At 47.6% G+C, this 24,597-nt stretch overlaps 1 protein-coding gene across 1 annotated transcript; it reads left to right on the top strand.

The window, feature by feature from the left end:
• Positions 1-539: 539 nt before the first annotated feature.
• On the top strand, positions 540-24,038 carry Ivd (isovaleryl-CoA dehydrogenase). The gene is made up of 12 exons (XM_029474174.2): positions 540-722; positions 9,820-9,909; positions 10,116-10,167; positions 14,462-14,631; positions 15,991-16,084; positions 16,276-16,412; positions 17,877-17,973; positions 19,496-19,589; positions 20,087-20,168; positions 20,638-20,742; positions 20,852-20,924; positions 21,543-24,038. The coding sequence occupies exons 1-12, from the start codon at positions 576-578 to the stop codon at positions 21,674-21,676; spliced, it is 1,275 nt and encodes a 424-aa protein (XP_029330034.1). The 5' UTR covers positions 540-575; the 3' UTR covers positions 21,677-24,038.
• The last annotated feature ends 559 nt before the right edge of the window (positions 24,039-24,597 follow it).

Below are 24,597 nucleotides of genomic sequence, written 5' to 3'. Positions count from 1 at the left end.
GTGGCTTTTTCAGGGGACCCCAAACACCATTCTTCTCTTCCTGCCCTGTCACCCCAATACGAAAACGCTCTTACAGAATCTGAGGGCAGAGAATCCCGGGCAACCTCTTCCGCTTAAGGAGGAACCAAAACCAATTACATAACAAAGCAACTTTTGCTGTTTTCAATCACTGGGGACTCTAGAACAAGAGATTCTTTAACAGACCTTCACACTTCCAGATCTGTTTGGACAGTTTATTCCTCCACATTAGGCATCTGTGTTGGAGTACTTGCTTTCCCACAGAGATAGTCGTGTGCCGTTCAAGATTAAAATCTTAACACGAGATACTACTAAACTCTTGTATGCAAGAAAGACACTTAGGAACCAGTACAGGAGGTAGCCAGCACAGGAGCCAGTCTGGCTACCGCCTCTCGGCTGATTGGCTTGCATGGTTGCAAGGGAAGCAAGGCTTTCGGCTGGCTTCCGAGAACGATTGGCTACTGAAGCCCCACCCCCTCCCTGATTGGACAAAGTGTTGAAACTAGGATTGGTGGAGCGTAAGCTATACCAGCCCAAGCTCCTGGTGCACCTCAGAGATGGCGACTGCAATCCGGCTGCTGGGACGGCGAGTTTCCAGTTGGAAACTGCGGCCATCACCGTCGCCCCTCGCTGTCCCGCGGCGGGCCCACTCGATATTGCCTGTGGACGATGATATCAACGGGCTAAATGAGGAGCAGAAGCAGGTAGGAAGGCCGGCCCCAGGACCTCATGTCCCAGGTCTTACCCAAATGACTTGTGCCTGCCAGGCCTTGGAAGCGTTTCATAGAAGCTAGGGAGAGGAACTGCGCGTCCTCTCCCTATTAATATTTGAGGCAGAGAGCAAGACAGGGGGATTCCTGGCTTTGAACTCCAGCTAGGAGGAGATAAAAGAGTAAGGACCAAACCTGGAAGACTGGTGGTGTTTGGGTGGGCAGATTGGTTGGCCCTACTTCTAGTGGCACTCATGAATCTGAAAACACACTTCAACCTGTTCTCTCTCTCTCTCTCTCTCTCTCGCTCTCTCGCTCTCTCGCTCTCTCGCTCTCCCTCTCGCTCTCTCCCATTCTCCCCTTCCTTGGGGTCTCAGTATGTATAGCTTTGGGTGGCCTGAAAGGCATTAAACTAGCCCTTGAACTCTACTAGTGAACTCTCACTTTTGCCTCAAGAGTGATGGGATTAAAGGCATGGGCCACCATACCTGGCTTGTAAGCAATGGTTCTCAATTTATGGTTGAAGTTACGCATGACCCATAGCTACCAGGGTAATTTGCTTTTTCAATGGAAGACTTTAAAGAATTTCGAAATGCCATCTTAAGTTTGTTTTTTTCCCCTCTTCAAGGCCTAATGCTCAAAGCTGAAAAAAAAAAAAAAAAGAGAGCTTGGTTGCTGGGCAGTGGTGGCCCACGCCTTTAATCCCAGCACTCGGGAGGCAGAGGCAGGCGGATTTCTGAGTTCGAGGCCAGCCTGGTCTACAGAGTGAGTTCCAGGACAGCCAGGGATCCACAGCGAAACCCTGTCTGGAAAAAACAAACAAACAAACAAACAAAAAAGAACCTACTCTTATTGCTAGGTTTAACTCTCTTCTCTAGTCAAAGCCAATGAATAATTTCCAAGGATGCCTTGGGTCCTGCTTATTTGTCTGTCTATCTATCTAGATATCTAGGTATGTATCTATGTATATGAAGCAACTGCTGTAGATTGCCTAAGAGATTGCTGAGGAGTGATGGCTTCACACACAGTGTGTTTGAGTAAGATGCTATACCAAGGGCAAGTATTGCTGTGAATAACCTAAGTGGAGGAAGGGAGTGGAGCCCCTAGGCACCTTCCGGAATTCTAAGGTTCCAGCTTGTTATTCCACTAGCCTGTTGTCTGTCTCCTGAGCTGTTACTGTCTCTGTGCCCTGGGAAATGGTTACATTCAGATGTTGGGGCAAACATATTTTCAGAATGTAACTTTCCCACAGTAGTGTATTTAAGCATCTGAGCCGGGCGGTGGTGGCGGACACCTTTAATCCCAGCACTCGGGAGGCAGAGGCAGGCGGATTTCTGAGTTCGAGGCCAGCCTGGTCTACAGAGTGAGTTCCAGGACAGCAAGGGCTATACAGAGAAACCCTGTCTCGAAAAAAAAAAAGCATCTGAAACATTCGAGTTCATATGGAGTATCATTTTTTGGCCCAATATTAATAAAGAAATTAGATGTTTGCTGGTTAACTTACTTACCTTTTTAACTTATTTTTAGATTTAGTTATTTTATGTGTATGAATGTTTTGCCAGAATGTATGTATGTGTACACTGTGCCTGCAGAGGTAAGAAGAGGGTGTCCTACCCCCTGAAATTGAAGGTACAGATGGTTGTGAGCCTCCATGAGGGTTGAGATTTGAACCTAGGTCATCATATGAGCAAAAGCAGCACGTCTTAAGTAGGCTTAATCATCGCTGTGGTAAAACACCGTGACCAGAAGCAACTTGGGGGGTAAGGATTTCCTTAGCTTACACATCCGCATCTTAGTCCAACACTAAAGAAATCAAACAGGGCAGGAATCTGGAGGCAGAAACTGAGACAGAGGCCTTGGAAGAGTGCTGTTTGCTAGTTTGTTTCTAGGACTTGCTTGGCCTGCTTTCTTATAGAACCCAGGGCCACCAGCCCAGGGATGGCACCACCCACAATGGGTTGGGCCCTCCCCCATTGATCACAAATTGAGAGAATGCCCTACAGCTGGATCTCATGGAGGCTTTTCCTCAACTGAGGCTCCTTCCTCTCTGATGACTCTAGCTCCTGTCAGATTGACACGAAACTAGCCAGAACAACTGACCCCTTGTCAATCTGACAAACACATCACTGTTTAGTCATGGCCTTCAGTTTTTACAAACTTAAAAATGTCCCACAGCCTTACAAATTCAAACACAATAAAAATTGTCTTTTTAAAAATATCCAGTTTGGGGGCTGGTGAGATGGCTCAGTAGGTAAGAGCACCCGACTGCTCTTCTGAAGGTTCGAAGTTCAAATCCCAGCAACCACATGGTGGCTCACAACCACCCGTAATGAGATCTGATGCCCTCTTCTGGTGCATCTGAAGACAGCTACAGTGTACTTACATATAATAAATAAATAAATAAATCTTAAAAAAAAATATCCAGTTTTGGGGGAGGGTATGGGGGACTTTTGGAATAGCATTGGAAATGTAAATGAGGAAAATACCTAATTAAAAAAAAATCCAGGGCTGGAGAGATGGCTCAGCGGTTAAGAGTACTGACTGCTCTTCCGAAGGTCCTGAGTTCAATTCCCAGCAACCACATGGTGGCTCACAACCATCCATAACAAGATCTGGTGCCCTTTTCTGGAGTGTCTGAAGATAGCTACAGTGTATTTACATATAATAAATAAATAAATCTTTTTAAAAAAAATCCAGTTTGAGGGCTTAAAAGCACAGACCTCTCTTCCAGAGGATCTGAGTTCACTTCCCAGCAACTACATAATGGCTCACAACCACCTGTAATGGTATCTATACTCTCTTCTGGTGTGTCTGAAGACAGCAACAGTGTACTCACATACATAAAATAAATAAATCTTTAAAAAAATAAATAAGTAAAAATAAATATCTAGTTTTTCTTTTTAATCTCATTTTTAAAGTCTAGAAACTCTCCCTGGTTAGTGGTGGGGCACGCCTTTAATCTCAGCACTTAAGAGGCAGAGGCAGGCAGATTTCTGAGTTCGAGGCCAGCCTGGTCTACAAAGTGAGTTCCAGGACAGCCAGGGCTACACAGAGAAACCCTGTCTCGAAAAACCAAAAATAAAAAATAAATAAATAAAAAATAAAAAAAAGAGTGAAGAACCAGGGCACAGTCACAATCCAATCAAAGCCACACTCCAACAGAGTAAATAACTCAATGTCCAATATCTAGGGTTAATCGTGACCTTCTGGGCTCCTCTAAGGGGCTTGAGTCACTTCTCCATCTCTGCCCTCTGCAGCCCACACAGCTTGTCTTCTAAGCTCTGGTAAGCGCCACTTCCTGCTGCTGCTGTTCTTGGTGGCCCTTCCGTGGTACTGGCTATCTCCAAAATGCTGGGTCTCTGCTGCAGCTGAGCTGGACTTCCATCAGTAACCTCTTCTGGGATCTCCTCATGGTGCCAAACTTCTGCTTTTCTGCATGGCCCCTTTAATCCTGGGGCATTAAATGTAATCCATGACCCTTCACCAAGAGCCTGCCTCTCTTGGCTTCTAACAATGCCAAGTCTCAGCTACTCTCTGACCCATTCGCACCTTTAAAACCAGCAGCACCTGGATGACTTATGCTCGATCAAGTTCCGCTGTCAGAACAGCGCAGCCTTAGCTATCTCTGTAGCACAGCTTCTGTGTGCTAACGGAGGAAACACCTCCCAGAAGGTTTCACCTCAGGGATACTGGTCTCTTCCCAAACAACACTCATTTCTCAGCTCCAGCCTCAATTTCAAAGCTCCAGCTTTGCTGTCAAAGCAAAGGTTTCACTTTTAGTGGTTCTGGTCTTTTGTTAATCAGAACTGATTTTTCAGACCTAGCTAATCAGGACCATAAATTCTTAACTCCAAATATGAAATGACCCCAGTAGAGTCTTCGAGTGACTCTCAAACTTCCTTTCAGAACTTCCAAGCCAGGCCTCCATCCTCTGCATTTCTCTCAACAATTTTATCTCCCACAGAACAGCTCACCAAGCTTTGAAAACTTAATGACTTCCAGTTCAAAGTTCCAGAGTCCTTCCACAATCCTCCCCAAAACAACATGCCCAGGTCTATCACACACACGACCCTGGTACCAACTTCTGCCCTAGCTAGAATTATAATTGCGTTGACTAAACACCATGACCAAAGGCAACATGAGGAGGAAAGGGTTTGTCTGACTTGCAATTCCTCATCTTAGTCCAGCACTGTAGGAAGTCAGGACAGGAATTGAAACAGGGCAGGAATCTGTAGGCAGGAGCTGATGCAGAGGCCATGGAAGGGTACGACTGCTTACTGGCTTGCTCCTCATGGCTTGCTCAGCCTGTTTTCTCACAAAAGGCAGCACCACCAAGCCATGGATACCGCCCACAACCACCAATGGGCTATACCCTCCCCCATCCATCACTAATTAAGAAAGTGCCCTAGAGGCTGTAGAGACAGCTCAGCTGCTAAGAGCACTGGTTGCTCTTTCAGAGGTCCTGAGTTCAATTCCCAGCAGCCACATGGTAGCTCACAACCATCTATAATGGGAACTGATGACCTCTTCTGGTGCGTCTGAAGACAGCTACAGTGTATTCATATACATAAAATGAATAAATAAATCTTTAAAAAGAAAGTGCCCTAATTAAGTCACTTATTAAGAAAAAATCGGGAGCTGGAGCAATGGCTCAGAGGTTAAGAGCACTGACTGCTCTTCCAGAGGTCTTGAGTTCAAATCCCAGCAACCACATGGTGGCTCACAACCATCTGTAATGAGATCTGATGCCCTCTTCTGGTGTGTCTAAAGGCAGCTACAGTGTACTCATATATAATTAATAAATCTTTAAAAGAAAAAAGGAAAAAATCCAAGTTACAGCTGGCTCTTATGGAGGCGTATTCTCAACTGATGCTTCCTCTCCCATGGCCCTAGCTTGGATCAAATCAATATAAAGCTAGCTAGCACATGCTTTTACCCACTGAACTCTTTGTTCACCTTCTTACTTTCCCTTCTAAATCAATGTCTTTTCAATGCTTTAACTTGAATACTTTAAAGAAGATTGCCTTCATTTATAGTAGGTATTTATACAGTTCTTTATTTTCAGACTGGATGTTGCTGGGTGGCCAGGCTGGCCTCGAAGTTTTAGCAATATTCCTACCCAACTTCTTGAGTTCTGGGATTACATAGTGAACCCCTAGATCTAGTTTTATAATGTACCCTTCCCTGAAACACACACCATTTGTATACATTCGTTGTACATGGTGTTAGGCTGCATATAGACTTTTCCATGGACTTTGAGTATTTCCCTCCAATAATGTGCTCTCTCTGTCTCTCTCTGCTTCTGTCTCTCTCTGTCTCTCTCTATCTCTGAGACAGTATCTCACTACGTAGATCTGGCTGGACTCACAGAATCCACCTGCCTGTGTGCTACTATAACTAGCTTTTATAGCATTCTTTTTTAAACATATTTTTTTTTGAACTCTATTATTATTGTATGAATCTTTGTGTCTATGTGGAGGTCAGAGAACAACTTTGTAGAGTATGTTTCCTCCTTCCACCTTTACCTGGGTTCAAGGAGAACTAAACTGAGGCCGGCAGGCTTATGAGGTGAGCGCTGAACCCGCTGAGCCACCACATCCACCCTTTCTGTGATGTTCTTACATAGCAGTTCAGTAAGAAGGCCTTAATGACATGGCAAACCCTGGCTTCAAATGGCTTGAAGAAGTTAAATATTAAGTTGTGTTCTTGTAACCAAAGGAAAGGTAGGAAAAGGAAGGATGTGGTTACGAGTGGAGCTGCGGGAAGGAGGTGGTGTCACTTGGGGGCTGCATGAACTGACCGGGACTGTCATTCTCCTGTAGCCTCATCATATTGCTAAGCCTCTTCAAAGTAGACTGGCAAGATGAACCAGTGGCCGGCCGAAGGCACTTGCCGCTAAATCCACTGACCTGAGTTTGATTCTAAGACCCATATGGTAGCAAGAGAGAACTGACTCTCAAAAGGCGACCTCCATATATGCTCAATGGCAGCCCCCCCCCCACCACACACACAAAGTAAATACAGAAATATGATTTAACTCCATGGCTGTATGGTTGGCAGAGAGGGTGGCTTGGAGGCCTCAGGCTTCAGACCCGAGACTCTAATGCTCGGGCGTAGGTATCTAATGTTCCCGGCAGGAGAATGTCTCGTCCCATTGAGAATCTCTGTTAGCTAAAGTCTCAGGAGATTCACACCAGTGCAGAATTGAAGGGGAGAGCCCGGGAGAGCAGTGAGTGGGTACCGGAAAGACACAGGGGAAATTTGGGAGATAGCCCATGTGGGCTGGCTTAGGGGCTTCTGTGTCACTCTGGGTACTGCAGGAAGACACAGAGTAATTTTATGTAGGGCTGCATTTTAAAAATCACCTTTAATAATTGAGGGATTGGTCCGTCTTACCGGTTGGAACATCTTCTGGATATATGCCCAGGAGAGGTATTGCAGGATCCTCCGGTAGTACTATGTCCAATTTTCTGAGGAACCGCCAGACTGATTTCCAGAGTGCTTGTATAAGCTTGCAATTCCACGAACAATGGAGGAGTGTTCCTCTTTCCCCACATCCTCGCCAGCATCTGCTGTCACCTGAATTTTTGATCTTAGCCATTCTGACTGGTGTGAGGTGGAATCTCAGGGTTGTTTTGATTTGCATTTCCCTGATGATTAAGGATACTGAACATTTTTTCAGGTGCTTCTCAGCCATTCGGTATTCCTCAGGTGAGAATTCTTTGTTTAGCTCTGAGCCCCATTTTTTAATGGGGTTATTTGACTTTCTGGAGTCCACCTTCTTGAGTTCTTTATATATGTTGGATATTAGTCCCCTATCTGATTTAGGATAGGTAAAGATCCTTTCCCAATCTGTTGGTGGTCTTTTTGTCTTATTGACAGTGTCTTTTGCCTTACAGAAGCTTTGCAATTTTATGAGGTCCCATTTGTCGATTCTCCATCTTACAGCACAAACCATTGCTGTTCTATTCAGGAATTTTTCCCCTTTGCCCATATCTTCGAGGCTTTTCCCCACTTTCTCCTCTATAAGTTTCACTGTCTCTGGTTTTATGTGGAGTTCCTTGATCCACTTAGATTTGACCTTAGTACAAGGATATAGGAATGGATCAATTCGCATTCTTCTACATGATAACTGCCAGTTGTGCCAGCACCATTTGTTGAAACTGCTGTCTTTTTCCACTGGGTGGTTTTAGCTCACTTGTCAAAGATCAAGTGACCAGAAGATGTTCCAACCGGTAAGAAGAAGAACACATCATGCTCAACTAAGTTCATAGCAGCCTTATTTGTAATAGCCAGAAGCTAGAAAGAACCCAGATGCCCCTCAACAGAGGAATGGATACAGAAAATGTGGTACATTTACATAATGGATGGACCATCTAGAGACTGCCATACCCGAGGATCCATCCCATAATCAGCCCCCAAACGCTGATACCATTGCACACACTAACAAGATTTTGCTGAAAGGACCCTGATATAGCTGTCTCTTGTGAGGCTATGCCGGGGCCTAGCAAACACAGAAGAGGATGCTCACAGTCAGATATTGGATGGAACATAGGGCCCCCAATGGAGGAGCTAGAGAAAGTAACCAAGGAGCTAAAGGGATCTGCAACCCTATAGGTGGAACAACAATATGAACTATCCAGTACCCCCCAGAGCTCATGTCTCTAGCTGCATATGTAGCAGAAGATGGCCTAGTCGGCCATCATTGGGAAGAGAAGCCCATTGGTCTTGCAAACTTTATATGCCCCAGTACAGGGGAACGCCAGGGCCAAGAAGTGGGAGTGGGGGGGGGAGGGGAGTGTGGGGGGGAGGGTCTGGGGGACTTTTGGGGTAGCATTGGAAATGTAAATGAAGAAAATACCTAATTATAAAAAAAATAATTAAAAAAAGAGATTAAAAAAAAAAAAGAAAACACAGAAAATCCCCTCTGGAGCAAAGCAGGGAATAACCCAGCAGAAGCAGCCCCAATAAATTTTTTGCTAGTGTGCTGAAACAAACAAAAAAAAAAAATTGAGGGATTGGGATACATGAGTTCAAGTTTGGTTTGGGCAAAACTCAATCTTTTTTTTTTTTTTTTTAAGATTTATTTATTTATTATATGTAAGTACACGGTAGCTGTCTTCAGACACTCCAGAAGAGGGCGCCAGATCTCGTTACGGATGGTTGTGAGCCACCATGTGGTTGCTGGGATTTGAACTCTGGACCTTCGGAAGAGCAGTCGGGTGCTCTTACCCACTGAGCCATCTCACCAGCGCAAAACTCAATCTTAAGACTGATAAAATGATAATGTCTTAATCATTTGCAAGATGTCTAAACAAAGAATCTTTTTTTTTTTTAGATCTATTTATTTATTATATGTAAGTACACTGTAGCTGCCTTCAGACACTCCAGAAGAGAGCGCCAGATCTCATTAAGGATGGTTGTGAGCCACCATGTTGCTGGGAATTGAACTCAGGACCTTCGGAAGAGCAGTCAGTGCTCTTAACCGCTGAGCCATCTCTCCAGCCCCTAAACCAAGAATCTTAAGAAAGAGGAGCCAACATTGTCCTAGTTAGAGTTACCATTGCTATGATGAACGCCATGACCAAAAGCAAGTTGGGGAAGAGAGGGTTTATTTGGCTTACAGTTCCATCTTGACAAAATCAGGGCAGGCAGGAGCTGATGCAGAAACCATAGAGCCATGCTGCTTACTGGTGTGCTCCTCGTGGCTTGCTCAGTCTGCTTTCCTATAGAACCCATGACTACTCCCCACCCTAGGCTAGCCCCACCCACAATAGACTGGGCACTCCCCTATTGATCACTAATTAAGAAAATTCCCTACAGTCTACAACCCCATCTTAAGGAAATATTTTCTTGTTGAGGCTCCTCCTGTCTGGTGACTCTAGCTTGGATCAAGTTGACAACACTTGCCTGCACAGTCACCTCTTAAGGAAGCATAATTTAGTGGGGCCCCTAAGCCTCAACCTGATGCTGTGTGGTGAGAGTACCCATGGTCTAGCTCCCAGAATATGCCGTTTCAACCACAGGGGCATTATGTCTCTCAGTGGCGGTCATGTCTTGGTTTCAGTAGTCTCTATCTCTCTCCCTCTAGCTTCGTCATACTATATCTAAGTTCCTTCAAGAGAACCTGGCCCCCAAGGCCCAAGAGATTGATCAAACCAATGACTTCAAGAACCTGAGAGTGAGTTGCAAGGGTGCCTGTGGGAGGGGAGGCCTCTGGGACATGCCTGCCTGCATTGCACTTATGCCTAGAAAGATGGCCACTGTCTCCTGGTGACGGGGCCTTGCTAACAAGAATATAGCCCCTTTCTCTGAATGGCTTGGTCTTGTTCTGGCCACAAGTGACTAGCTGTCTTCTCATAACCCACCCCACTCTTTTGTTGACAGGAGTTCTGGAAACAGCTGGGGAGCCTGGGAGTACTGGGCATCACAGCCCCCGGTGAGTTTGACTTCTTTCCCTAAAGAGAACTCTCTCTGTGGCCAAAACAGACAGAAAAGGAAATGGGCATGGTGGCACAGTCCTGTAATCCCAGCAACACTCAGGGGGCTTAAACAGGAGGACTGCACTGATTTCAAGGCCAGCCTGTGCTGTACAGTAAATTCCGGGAAAGCCTTAGCCACAGAGTGAGACCCTGATTCAGAGAAACAAAAACAAGGGGCTGGAGAGAAGACTCGAGCTGGACTTGCTGTGTAAGCATGAGGCTAGAGTGCAGATCTCAGCACCATGTAAAAGCCAGGCCTGTCCCACCTGGCACCTATAGTCCCAGCACTGAGCAGGGCTGGGATACCTCATCACACATGCATATGCATGTATGTATATGTGTGTGTGTGTGCGTGTGCGTGCGTGTGTGTGTGTGTGTGTGTGTGTGTGTGTGTGTGTGTGCGTGCGCGCGTGTGTATACACACACACACACAGAGAAATTAAACTGGAAGAGAAGGGAAAAATCACTCCCAAAGAGCTTCCTCACCCTCTACCTGTGAGAGCAGACATTGTTACACCCTTAGTGATGGCCAAAGTTCTCTCAGACTCTCTGCTTCCTGTGGAATCTGCATGCTCTCCAGACCCTCTAGATGTCTTTGCAGGATTTAGAACATTCTAAGTCAAACAGCTGCCTTAGTAGATCAGTTTTCTCTCAGTGAGTCCTTAGCTCTGCTGCACTGGTGGCCTGTAGACAAGAATCACAAAAGGTATGTCCCTGAGGGACAGCCTAAGTCCTCTGCTTACAGTCTGTCCCCACAGGTCATTGGGGAGTCTGAAATGGGACTAAGAAGGAGGTCTGGGTCCTCGGATATGTGGTCACATGATGTGTTTTAATAGGCTCTTGAGCCTGCCCAGTATCCTTTGTGGGTGCTATGACTTGTTTGAGGTGGGGAAAGGCAGGGAGATGGTGTGTTCTGTTCTGTGCCTTCTAGGAAAAAGACCCTGCCTGGGTTGCCGCCCCAGTGCGTGAGCTCCTGGCCTCCTCATCCAGCCGCAGTCCTGAGGCATGAGAGCAAAACAGTTCATTTTTTTTGTCCTTTTATTCTTTCCTACACCATAAAGAACAATTGCTTCTAATCCCATACTTGGAAGGATAAGGCAAGGAGACTGGAGACCAAAGCCAACCTAGACAATAGAGCTAAGACCCTGGGTCAAAAAGGCAGTTGTAGGTGGTATGGCTGGAGAGATGGCTCAGTGGGTGAAGAGTACTTGCTGCTCTTTCAGAGGACCCACCTTCAGTTTCCAGCACCCACGTGGTGGTTCACAGCCATCCACTGACTCCAGTTCCAGGAGATCTGACAAGCAAGGGCACCAGGCTTACACATACCTGCACACAGGCAAGCACTCACGCAAACAAAATAATATAAATCTAAAAAATGTTAAGGGAAATAAGCTAATAATTTTGTATAAAACATTTACTGTTTATAATAGTGAGTGATATATGGGGGTTTCGAGGATGTGGGCAAGTGTGTATAAATTATATTGGCATTGTATGTAAGAGATATGACTGGGTTTGGTATCGGAATGGGTCTGGAAACCAGAGATGCAGGTGATGGTTTGACTGGTGTCTGTATATTTCATCTTGTATCCTCCTGGAGTACATAGGTCCTGGGGTTTGAGTTGAATAGTGGTATAATGATTCATTTAAGCCATGTCAATGTGAGGGACTCTGGGGGGAAGGCCTCTGGGAACCCCCAAACAAGATTAATTTTTGCTTTGAGGGTTTATGATCCCATCCAACATAATGTGTTTCTGATTTAGAATATATTAAATGGAACCAAGAAGCAGTTTAAAATCAGTGGGCTGAAGCTAGGCTGTGTGATAACCATCTGTAACCCCGGCACCTGGAGGAGAGAGGTACAAAGGTTGTAGGTTCAAGGCCATCTGAAGCGCATGAGACCCTGAGGGAGAGATTGAGGGTGTAGGTCATTTGCTAAAATGTTCAAGGGTTCCCAACATGGCAGAAAGTGGTGCCTTAAGTCCCAATACTCAGATGTAAGGCAAGAAGAACAGAAGTTTTAGAAGAAAAGTGGAAGGAAGAAAGAAAGAAAAAAGTAAAGAAAGGAATCTGAGGTCACAGTGTAGCTTGTGGAGTGTATGCTTGGTTGAAGCCCTAGGTTTGATCCCTAGCACTTAACAAAAAAAGAAAGAAACCTGATAAAAGCCTTTCAAATGGACACTTTAAAAGAAAGTCAGGAACAGGGTGGTGGTGACACGTGCCTTTAATCCCAGCACTCGGGAGGCAGAAGCCACCAGATATCTGAGGCCAGCCTGGTCTACAGAGTGAGTTCCAGGACAGCCAGGGCTACACAGAGAAACCTTGTCTCGAAAAAAAAAAAAAAAAAAAAAAAGAAAAAGGAAGGAAGGGAGGGAGGAAGAGAGAGAGAGACAGACAGACAGAAAGGGGGAGGGGAGAGGGAGAGAGAGAAGGAGGAAAGGAAAGGAAAGGAAAGGAAAGGAAAGGAAAGGAAAGGAAAGGAAAGGAAAGGAAAGGAAAGGAAAGGAAAGGAAAGGGAAAAAGGGAAAGGGAAAAAGGGAAAGGAAAGGAAGCTAGGGCTATTGTTAAGGCCTTGCATATGCCGGACTAGTCTTAACCCTATGCCCCCACCCTTTTCCTATTACTATATCTTGAGACTGGGCCTCACTCCATTGCCCTTGAAGTCACCCTGTAGCCAGGTAAGACTTGATGGCCCCACCTGAAGGACAAGCTTTGAAGGCCAGACAGGAGCTCTGCTCTCCAGCATCCCTTCTGGGAGCTGCGGCTGTGCGTCCCCAGCCTGGAGCGTCCGGCAGAAGAGCTTGGTTACAGGCTCCGTCCATGGGCAGCTAGCTGAGGGACCAGGGGATTTTCTTGGGACAGCTGTCAAAGAAAACATACTTTCTCTTTCTCACTTGCTTTTTTTTATGTTTTCTTTCCTTCTTAATTTTTGAGATAGGACCTCAGATAGCCCAAGCCTGCACTAGGTTTGCTATGTAATCAAAGATACCATTGAACTCATGATCTGCCCACCTCTACCTCCCAAAGTCTGGGATTATAGGTGTGTGCTACTGTGTCTGGCCCGAAAACCTTTTTCTTTTTTTTTTTTGTTTTTGGTTTTTTGAGACAGGGTTTCTCTGTGTATCCCTGGCTGTCCTGGAACTTACTTTGTAGACCAGGCTGGCCTCAAACTCAGAAATCTGCCTGCCCCTGCCTCCCAAGTGCTGGGATTAAAGGCATGTGCCACCACTGCCCGGCTCTTTTTTTTTTTTTTAAGTTTTTTTTTTTTTGCTTTTTATTTTTATGTATGTGTGTCTGTATATATGTTTGTATGTGTGCACACACATGTGTGTTTATGCATTCCTGAGTACATGCCTGTATATGTATGCTACATCTATATGTATCAGTTCCACTTTGTTCCCAAAGCTATGCTATGAAATCTCACCTTTGGGCCAGAGAGATGGCTTAGTCGTTTAGAGTGCTTCCTGGTCCTCCAGAGGACCAAGTTCAGTCCTTGCTGTTCACCTTGGGTGAATCACAGCCACTATAACTTTACCTCTAGGGCAGTGGTTCTCACCCTCCCTGATGCTGCAACCCCGTAGTGCAGTTCCTCATGCTGTGGTGACCCTCAACCATAAAATTATCTTTGTAGCTACTGCATAGCTGTGGTTTGGCTGCTGTTATGAATCATAATGTAAATATTTTTCAAGATGGAGGTTTGCCAAAGGGATCGTGACCCTAGGCTAAGAACTGCTGCTCTAGGGGACCCAAGAGGATTGTTCTCTTCAGGTCTCTGAGGGCACCCATACACTTGGCATAAATACACACACAGGTAAGTAAAAAACACGATTAGCCTTGTTAAAAGTCTCATCTTTTTTGAGGCCTCTGCACATGCACAGCCCGTAACTGAGTTTTTGGTGCTCTGAGCATAGGCCCCTTCCCTCCCACCCCTCTGTGTTCCCCTGCCTTCTTCCTTCATCCATCTGCTTCTGCCTCCTGTGTCTTCTACAGGAGTGGGTGCTCAGGGTTTTGCTTGTCCTCACTGAAGATGCCAGGGATAAAGCCAGTGTGTGAGACGATGATCTTCTGACTTATAGTTCACCCACAGGCAGCTAGCAGAACCAGCTGTGTCCCTGGCAACAGCCTTCCACCCTTGCCAGGAAGACTCACAATAGATTCCAGGGTGTTTCTTTTCTGCCAACTAATGTAAGATTCCTGTCTGTGTTCCAATGTAACCTGGCTGCCTTTCTGCTTCTCATTCTGTCCCACTCCCAGTTCAGTATGGTGGCTCTGGCCTGGGCTACCTAGAACATGTGTTGGTGATGGAAGAGATTTCCCGGGCTTCGGGAGCAGTGGGGCTCAGCTACGGTGCTCACTCCAACCTCTGCGTCAACCAGATTGTTCGCAATGGGAATGAGGCACAGAAAGAGAGATACCTTCCCAAGGTGAGCAGACAGGGATGGAGACGCTCACTCGTGTGGACTCAACACAGCCACCATATCACAAGCTCTCCCCTTGGTGGGGGCCAAGCACGTCCTCATTCTTGGCTTGCTGCCATAAGCTAAATATAACTAGAGAAGGGATTGATATTGCTTTAAAATACTTAAGTCAAAAGACTTGAATGCACAAATGCCTGGAGAGATGGCTCTTAGGGTAAGAACATGGACTGCTCTTCCCAGAGGACCCAAGTTCAATGCCCAGCACATACATGGTGGCTCACAATCCTCTATGACTCCCTCCCTCCGTGATCTAATCCCCTCTGGCCACTTTAAGCACTGCACACATTTGGTACACAGACACACACGCAGGTGAAATAAATAAGGTGGAAAGCAATAGAGGAAGATAATACTGTCCCTTAGTCTCCACATACATGTGCACATACAAACTTAGTCTCCACATACATGTGCACATACAAATATACAACATACCAAAAAGGAAAGGAAAGGAAAGGAAAGGAAAGGAAAGGAAAGGAAAGGAAAGGAAAGGAAAGGAAAGGAAAGGAAAGGAAAAAGAAGAAAGCAAGGGCAGAGCTTAACTTGTGAGTTGGATGATTGACATTTGACAAAGACTTTAAGAAATTAAAGGTGCACACCTTTAATCCTAGCACTCAGGAGGCAGGAGCAGGTGGATTTCTGAGTTTGATACCAGCCCGGTCTACAGAGTGAATTCTAGGACAGCCAGGGCTACACAGAAGAAACCCTGACTTGAAAAATACAATAAAAAAGGAAAGAAAGAAATCTTCAGCCAGCGATGTGGTGACTTGTGACATATGTGGAGTTTCAGCTGCTTTGGAGACAGAAGCTGGAGGATTTGGCAAGACCCTATCTCAAAAAACAAGTAGGAGCCAGTGAGATGGCTTGGTGGGTAAATAAATGTGCCTGCCTCACCAGGCTGGATGAGCTGAGTTTGATACTCATGATAGAGAAAGAACCAACTCCCATGAATCGTCCTCTGATAGACACACACACACACACACACACACACAGTAGCCTATGTGCACATGTACACACAGAAAACAAATATGTTTAAAATATAAAAACCATAGGGTAAGGGAGGGCTCAATGGTAAATTCCTTGCTTAGCATGCATGAGACCTTGGAGCCAATCCCGGCACTGCCAAAAAGTGGTGGAAGCAAGGGTAGAAGCGAGGCCTTGCAGATGCTCGATTTACTGGGGGTGGGGGTGGGGGTTGGGGGGGCGGAGTTTGGATGTGGGCAGGAAGAGGCAGGAGGAAGAGGCTGTCCCCAGGAGCTACTGCAGGCCACTTCCCAGTCCTAACAGGACCGGTTTGGGTTTTCCTTGTAGCTCATCAGTGGTGAGTTCATCGGAGCCCTGGCCATGAGTGAACCCAATGCTGGCTCTGATGTTGTCTCCATGAAGCTAAAAGCAGAAAAGAAAGGTAAGGTCACTTGCCAGGGGCCATCTGGAAAAGGCAGAAAAACAAACTCAGAGTAAGGGAGTAGGAGTCGGGAGTGGCCTCTGCTGGGTTCCTGTGCTGGTTCTCAGCAGGGTGACAGCAGTTCTGTGGACTGACTGGCCAAGCCAGGGCAAGAGACTTCAGCAAACATTGGATTCCTGCCCTGCCCTTAGGAGATCACTATGTTCTGAATGGCAACAAGTTCTGGATCACCAATGGCCCTGATGCTGATATCCTAGTCGTGTATGCCAAGACAGATTTGACCGCTGTGCCAGCTTCTCGGGGCATCACAGCCTTCATTGTGGAGAAGGTGAGGGTGGTGGGTGTGGCCCAGAGAGACTCCACCTCTAACCAAAGTGACAGAGGTAACTAAGATTAACATCAGTGTTCTGTGCTCCGCCCCCAGGAGCCGGGCGGGGAGACCTAAGAAGGTAGCCAGAGAGGCTGGGTCAAGTTTGAAGACCGTAAAACTGTCCACAGAGTTGAGGAAGAGGAAAATGGAAAAGAAGCCAGGAGCAGGAACTGCAGGGGAGGATGAGGCGTGGGTGGGAATGTAAATGAGACCTGCAGACCTCTGATAGTAAGGACAAGACAAGACACATCAGGAGTTAAAACTCGAGGGTCCCATTTTGTGTTTAGTTTTGTGATAAACAAATCCAGCCACACAGGTGACATGTATTTGTGATCTGAGCAGCACTTGACAGGCAGACTGGGCTAGTCTGAGGCTAACCTGGTCTTTGTAGTGAGATCCAAGGCTGTCTATCTAGCAAGACTGCCTCAAAGAATAAAAGTAAGAAAGAGCAAAGTTTTCAGTATAGAGAAAAGAAAGTCTGGAAGATTTGTTTTGTTTTGTTTTCAATTTTTTAAACATGGGGTCTCACTGTATAGCCCTGGCTGGCTTAGAACTCATTATTTAGACTAGGCTTCCCCTGACCTAACAGAGGTCCATCTGCCCCTGCCTCCCAAGTGCTGGGATTGAAGGCATGTGCCCCACCCTGGAAAAGTTTAAAATATATAACTTTAGAGAGCAGGTGTTGGCTTCATGCCATCTGCCTATAATGCCGATGAAGACAGAAAGCAGGTGCCACTGAGGCTTGGGGACCCAGCTGCAGGGGGATACTAGAGAGTTTAAGTACACAGTGCCAAGGTTGGCCGCACACTCCATGAGGGATGGGGGTAGCTAACTAAGGTTGGGGCTGGAAAGGCCAGGAGGTAACAGAGCAGCGTGCCAGTGTCTCCCGGCCACTTGGCAACAGTGTATCGGAGTCATCTAGGGTTCCTTTAGGGACAGGTGGGGAAAGAACGAGGGCAGATTGGCATGGGTTATGACAGTGTCTTCAGAGTGATAATCCCTGGGAGAGTGGGGAGACCTGGGGACTGTTTCATTGAGAAAACTGCTCCCTGAGAACCAGGAAGAAGCAGGCTGCATGGCAGAGGAGTTAGGAACAAGGTTGGTTTGGTGTGAAGACTGGAGTTTTGTGCGCGCACACATACACAGAGAGGGAGAGGGAGAGAGAGAGAGAGAGAGAGAGAGAGAGAGAGAACGAGAGAGAACGAGAGAGAGAACGAACGAGAGAGAGAGAGAGAGAGAGAGAACGAGAGAGAACGAGAGAGAGAACGAACGAGAGAGAGAGAGAGAGAGAGAGAACGAGAACTCGGGAATAAGATGCTAGCATGCCACGTTTGTAGGTAAATTGAGCTTTCCCTTTATTAGCACCCCCCACCCACCCCGTGGGGCAAGTCTAACCGGGGCCTCCTTTGGTTTCCTGTCAAGGGTATGCCTGGTTTTAGTACCTCCAAGAAGCTTGACAAGCTGGGTATGAGGGGCTCCAACACCTGCGAGCTGGTCTTTGAAGACTGCAAGGTTCCTGGTAAGTGACCAGGGAATAAGGGAGTCCCTGCCCTGACTCCTTTGCAAGTTGGGAAAACCTACCACACCCTTACAGAGGTTCGCCACCATCATTTGTCCCGTGATACGCAGTTGGACTGTGGGCCTCCAGCTGCTGGACAGCTGTCTGTCCTGGCCACAGACCCTGCTGCTGTTGGCTTGCCTGCCTACGATGGGGTTCTTCTGTGGGTACCACACCTTGCCTAGCCCCATCTACTGACATCCTTCAGACTTCCTGTGCACTGACTGTACAGCCCACGTGCTAGCCTGACTCTTTGTCATATATAACCCGAGGAAAACAGGTTAAAGGCAGAGAACTTATTTTGACTCATGGTTTCAGGTGTCAAGCCTATGGCCCTTTGGCACCATTGCTTCTGTACCTATGGTGAGACAGAGAATGAGAGGAAAGGGGTGAGGGAGAACTGCTTATTTTGTGGAGGTCAAATAGCAGTGATAGAAGAAACCAGAGTCTCTTTAGACTCTCACAGACACACCCCCAGAGGCCAGTTTTCCTTGGAGGCTCTTCCTCTGATCATGATGCCATCAAATTATGACTCCGTCATCAGGTCAATCCATTGAGCAGGTCAGCCTTCACAATCCAGTCACGTCCCAAACCCCACCTTGGAACACTGCTGCAGCAAGAGCCAGGCCTTCTGCACACACCAGGCCACCACAGGGCATTTCCTACCGCTCTGAATTACACTCAGTAATGATGCTAAAAGCCTATCTGAATAAATTGACAGAAGCCAGACTCGATGAAGGAAAGGTAATTTGATTTGGCAGGAATTGTTTCTCCCTGTGCTATATCTGTAAACGTGACACCATGTAGCACTGTTCGAGAGCCGAGGGTGGGGATCTGGCCATCAATTAGGACTGCTTTGTGCATCAGCCATAAACCATCCTGAAATAGTGTGCTGTACACAGGGGTCTCTAGAAAGGGAGACCGTGCAGACTTATCTTTGTAAAGAGAAAAAAATCCATCCACCAGCCTTAAAAGCAGGTAGGCTGTCCAGTTTCTATACCCAATGTTCTGCCCACACCTCCCAAGTCCTTATTAGAGGGAGTGGGTGCTCAGTAGCTTCTGTCACCAGCACCCTAACTCAGAGACAAAGGCGTTTTCATGAGCATCATTGGGAGGTGACCCCGCAGACAACCTCAGGCACTGAGTTCTCTGATTTCTATGTTAGTAGACATCAGGTGTAGAAAGAAGCAAGAGGGGCGGGGTGACTTTTAAACCAATCAGCTTTTCTTCTGTCTCATCCTAGGGGTCCAGGATAAGAAAGGAAAGATCCAACAGCTTGGGGTTCTGTAGTGTTGTGGATGCTGGGGGGAGGGGTCCTAAAGCTCCACTTCTGCCTGGAAGTGGCAAAGTTCATCTTTTCCTCTCTCCTGAAACACTAGTTGAAGGTTGAGTGACTCACTTTTGTGCCTTTTGTGACATAGTACCTTTTATCCAAGTAAAGAGGCTATGAGCAGCCTTCTCTGACTTGCATTTATCCCTGCAGCTGCTAACGTCCTGAGCCAGGAGAGTAAGGGGGTCTACGTATTGATGAGCGGGCTGGACCTAGAGCGCCTGGTGCTAGCAGGTGGGCCCCTTGGGTAAGTGTAAAGGGGCTGAAGGCCTCCTGGGTAAGCACAACATGTCACCAGCATGAGGCTGGGGGGGGGGGGGGGCGCGAGGGTACCTGAGATCTCCAGCCCTTGTTAGGTTAGAAGCTTCGCCCTGGTATACAGCGAAGACACGGGAAAGTTACTTCTGTCCTAGAGAATCTCCCCCTACATTTAACTTCTTTACCCAGAAGGGAAATGGTATGAGGTGACAGATGGCAGGGCTGTTTAGTCACTGTGGTTGTGAAACCAGAGGCCCAGACTCTGACAGCTGCCCGCTGCCCGCCACACCTTCTTGATCTCAGAGAAAGGTGCATGGGAGCTGGGCAGGCGGTGCTGTGGCTGAGCAAGGGGTCTCTCAGGTTCCTTTACCTTTTCTCTGGGATTTCAGTTCCTTACCCTCCCACCTCAACCCTCAGGCCCAATGCCCTGACATACCCACTCCCCACTTGACAACTCGACTCCACAGGCTTCCTCCTTTCTGGCAGGATCATGCAGGCTGTCCTGGACCACACTATTCCCTACTTGCATGTGAGGGAAGCCTTTGGCCAGAAGATCGGCCAATTCCAGGTAAGCGAAGCAGTTGCTGAAACGTCTTCTTCCGCTGGGTTAAGGTTTTCCGTTGGGGTGAAGAGGCTGTCGAGCACTGTGGGATAGCTATTGTCCTTCTCTTACAAAATGAGCCTGAGATCACAGACACAGCCCCTTCCCACTCAGCCTGGCTCTGGAGGGCCATCACATCCTATTGGGGATGAATGAACCCAGCACTGTAAGGCTGGGAGGTAAAGGATGCAGCACACTGGGGCTTAGGAGAACAGAAGCTGACAATAATCCCACCTTTCTGGTTGGAGGAGGCTGCTAGAAGCAAGCCACTCGAGAGGCAGCTCTTTGGCCTCATCTCCTAGAGCTGTTTCCGTTTCCATCTCCGTGGTCCGAAGCGGGTTCCTCATCCATGGCTGTCAGGTTGTCCTTGCCATTGACCTGCTTTTGGTAATTAGAGTGTCCCAGTACGTTGACCCGTTGGTTCCTCCTGTGCCAGCTGATGCAGGGAAAGATGGCCGACATGTACACCCGCCTCATGGCAAGTCGACAGTACGTCTACAATGTCGCCAAAGCCTGTGACGAGGGCCACATCATTCCCAAGGTGAGGGCGATTCTTTGGGAAGAAGAGGTGGGGCGGTGGGTCATGTCCTGGGATGGGCGTCGATGTGCTTGTCAGGACACTGCTGAGCAGAAAGAACCTCCTTCCACAGGACTGTGCCGGTGTGATTCTGTATGCAGCTGAGTGTGCCACACAGGTAGCCCTGGACGGCATTCAATGTCTAGGTGAGTGGCTCCCAGCTCCACTCCTGGGCTCCCTCTCCACTCCTTGCCCTGTTTAAGCCAGCCACACCCACGCTGGCACCTTTAGGTCATCCGCCCACTGTGAAGAGGAAAGGGACGTTTTTGTAACAGCAGTCAGTAATAAATGAATATTTATTATTTTAATGGGGGGTCGGGTAGGGCCTGGAGACACAGCTCAGTGGTTAAGAACACTGGTTGTGTACATGCACACACATGTACACAAATTAAATAAATATAAAAGAAAAGAAAAACTGTACCTGAACTGCACATAAACCCCTTTTCTTGTCCTGATTCCCTAAACATTCCAATATAACAACAGTTTAAATGGTACTTATGTTGTATTAGATATAAAAATAACCTAAAGATATTGAAAATATGAACTGGGGTTATAACTCAGTGGTAGAGCATTTGCCTAGAGTGTGTGAGGCCCACGCTCAGTCCCTGGCAGAGAGACTGGGAGGGAGAGTGGGAAGGGCATCGCATGCGCGTAGGTTATATGGGAAGGAGCCAGTCCTTGACCATCCTGGAGGGTCTGTTTGCTTCCTCGCATCACCCCCTGCCTTCAGTTCTGTCCTCTCTCCCCCCACATATGCTTCACAGGTGGAAATGGCTACATCAATGACTTCCCCATGGGCCGCTTTCTACGAGATGCCAAACTGTACGAGATCGGAGCTGGGACCAGTGAAGTGAGGCGGTTAGTCATTGGCCGAGCTTTCAATGCAGACTTCCGCTAGCTCCCTGCGGCCCATCGCCCCCTGGTCCCAGCACCGAGAGGCCTTTCTTTGGAAGCAGAGATGTGGCAGCCCTCTGACCTGTCTAAGGAAGCTCTGCTGCTCAGCTGCCCTTCTCTGCCAGCCCTCTGCCCTGTGTGAAGTCGGATTCTCCAGCCGTGCCGGGCAGTCTGTCAGGAAAGCCTAAAATGACGACTTTGGCTTTTTTGGGGCTGGGGGGAGGGTGGCAGTGTCTGTGCCATTGCTTTCTACTTCTGAATGTGGTGACCTCGCTCGCCCTCTGGGTAGCGTCTGACAGGTACCCAGCTCCTTTTCTTGGGCAAGCCTCTGGCAGGGTGCCCTTTCTGTTCAAGCGTAACAGAGGCATTACCTCTTTCAGTTGTCAGATACTTGTGGTCTCTTTTTCTTGAGGAAAAGGCAAAAGCCATGTCCTTCTTAGCTGTTTCTCCAAGAGCTAGACAGCTCCAGAATGCCTATGGCAGACCCATGAAGGGCAGAGTCCACAGTCCAGGCAAGACAACACAGAAGTTCGGCTCCCTCCGTGTACCTGAGTCTGTCTGCATCACTCTGTCACAGGCTAGCACTGGGCCTGCTCATGTGACCTTCTGCAGCTGACTGGCCAGCAGACGCAGGTCCTGTGGCCCAGCCCAGGTTGCCTGGCTCCCCTCCAGCCTCTGTATATTTCTCTAGACAGCCTGTGGCTAATTTTATTACGACTGCACAGTGTCTGATGCCATTTTGTATTAAATATACTGCAAGGTAGACCCTTCTGCACCCAAAGCAGTGTTCTGCAGGAGAAGCAAGCCACTTGCTATGGTCCTGTCTGTATCCAGAGAATGTCCTTGAAGCGGCCTGCCCTTCAGTTTACCCTTTGGGAATGGGACAGGAGGCCAGAATAGGAAGTCTCAGACCCAAATCTCCTGGTGACTTTTCTTCTTCTTGTGTGTGAAATTGTACCTAGGCTGTGCTAGGCAGGCCCTGCACCACTGAGTCAGCTCCTTACCGTACCAACTTCTCCATGGTTTTATTTTAGTCTCCCTGTAGCCGAGACTAGCTTTGAACTGAGACCCTGAACAGTAGATCTGCCCCTATCTGGAGTGCTGGGATTACAGGCAACACCCTGTGCTTTTTCTTAAAGGAAGGGGGGAGGAAGTGGGGGGGGGGTGTCAAGTGTGGAAAGACAGGAGCAGAGTCTTAAGTTTCTGGAGGATTTTGAGAGTTTTTGGGGGGTTTTGCTTTTGATTCAGAGTCTAACCTGTAACTCAGAACCCTCCTGCCTCTGCCTCCTGACTGCCAAAATTATATGCATGAACCACCACAGCTGGCATATCTCTGAGTTTTGTTTCATTTGTCTAGCTATAATAGCCCAGGCTGGCCTTGGACTCAAAGATCCTCCTCCGCCTCCCTAGTTCTGAGATTAAAGGCACGGGCAACCACCACACCCAGCTCAAACTCTGCAAGGCTGTTTTGTTCTTTTAATCCTTGACTTTTTCAAGGTCAGAATTGGAGCTAGGATCCTGATGGGCTAGCAGCAGGAACATCCCAACCTTGGGCCTCCCAACCTTGGGCCGTCACAAATAACGCCCAGGCCGTGGATTACCACATTCATGTGAGTTCCCAAAAATAAAGACTTTTTTTCCTGGCTCCCAGCCCAACAGTCTTAGCCTAGGTGGAGTGCTGAGGTCTGAGACAGGCGGAGTCAGCACCTTAGCAACCCCAAGCCAGTCCCATCTTAAGAGGGGGTTCCAGAGCTCGAGACTGCCCCTTCACTTTCCCCATCTGGGTACTGCTGTGTTCATGAATGCAGTAGATACGCTGACCAGCTGAGGAAGATCCCTGGAATAACCCACAGAAGATGATCAAAATGAGGCAGAGGACCTGCACGCCTGCAAGATTGTCACCAAGCCAGACGACCTGGGTTGGAGTCCTAGAACCCATATGGGGGATGGGGAGTAGCCCTCTGACCTCCATAAGTTATCAGAAGGCAACATGTCACCCAGTCATGCCATAGGAACCCTACCAACGAGAGTGTGCCCCAGAAGTTCACCTGTTAAAAACCTCAATCCCAGCCATTTGTTAACGGTTTAGGTAGTAATGACTTTAGTGGCTTTATAAAAGGGAGTCTTAAACTAGTGTGCCTGCTCTGTCGTCGTGTCAGGCCTCCTACCATGTTATCAGGCAAGAGAAAAACACTGGAGTTGGGAGCGCCATGCTTTTGATATTCAGCCTCTGGAACCATGAGCTATAATTACCCAATCTGTGTGTATCCAGCTATAGCAACAGAAAGGAAGAATGTGATTGTTTTTCTGAATTTTTAAAAATATGACACACAAGAAATGTTTTTAAATAAAAGACAAAATAAAAACTATGTCTGAAAAGTGGATGGGAATGGTGGGGGTGGGACGCTGCTAATGAGAAGTGTTAAGTGTAGCCAGGTCTTGTTCCTTATCAGAATCTAGTGACAAACACCTGGGTTCCCTAGGGAGTGACACTGGGCTAAGGCAGCTACATGGGGGGGCGGGGGGGTGTGTTTGGTTGAGTTGGTTTGGTTTTGGTTCCCAACCCCCACCCACCCCGCTGATAATCCAACTTGGGCCTGGAGAGTTTCTCCCCAGGGACCCGAGTCTTAGCCCCATATCCCAGTGGTAGTCCCTTGTAATATTACTTCACTTCACACATCCACTCCTTCCCTGACCTTTGCAACCAACTGGGTGCTCTAGGCAAGATTGCTTAAGGAGGCAAAGCCCTGCAGGGTGAGTTGTTCAAACCTAGGAACGCCGGGTGAGCCAGCCTCTCTCCGACGCCCGGGAGGCTGGGTGGGGCCCGAGTCGGAGTAAAGCGACTGCACGCAGGGTGGAGAGAGCGCCTAGCACACCGCGTGCTCTGGTGGGGGCTGGAATCCGCATGATCATCGGTTATCTGCT

This window comes from Mus caroli, unplaced genomic scaffold, assembly GCF_978045245.1.
Source record: "Mus caroli unplaced genomic scaffold, Mus_caroli_1 scaffold_2, whole genome shotgun sequence".
In the NCBI taxonomy this organism is placed as follows: Eukaryota; Metazoa; Chordata; class Mammalia; order Rodentia; family Muridae; genus Mus; species Mus caroli.
Note: the sequence above shows the minus strand (reverse complement) of the source record. Positions and strands in the feature narration are given on the sequence as shown.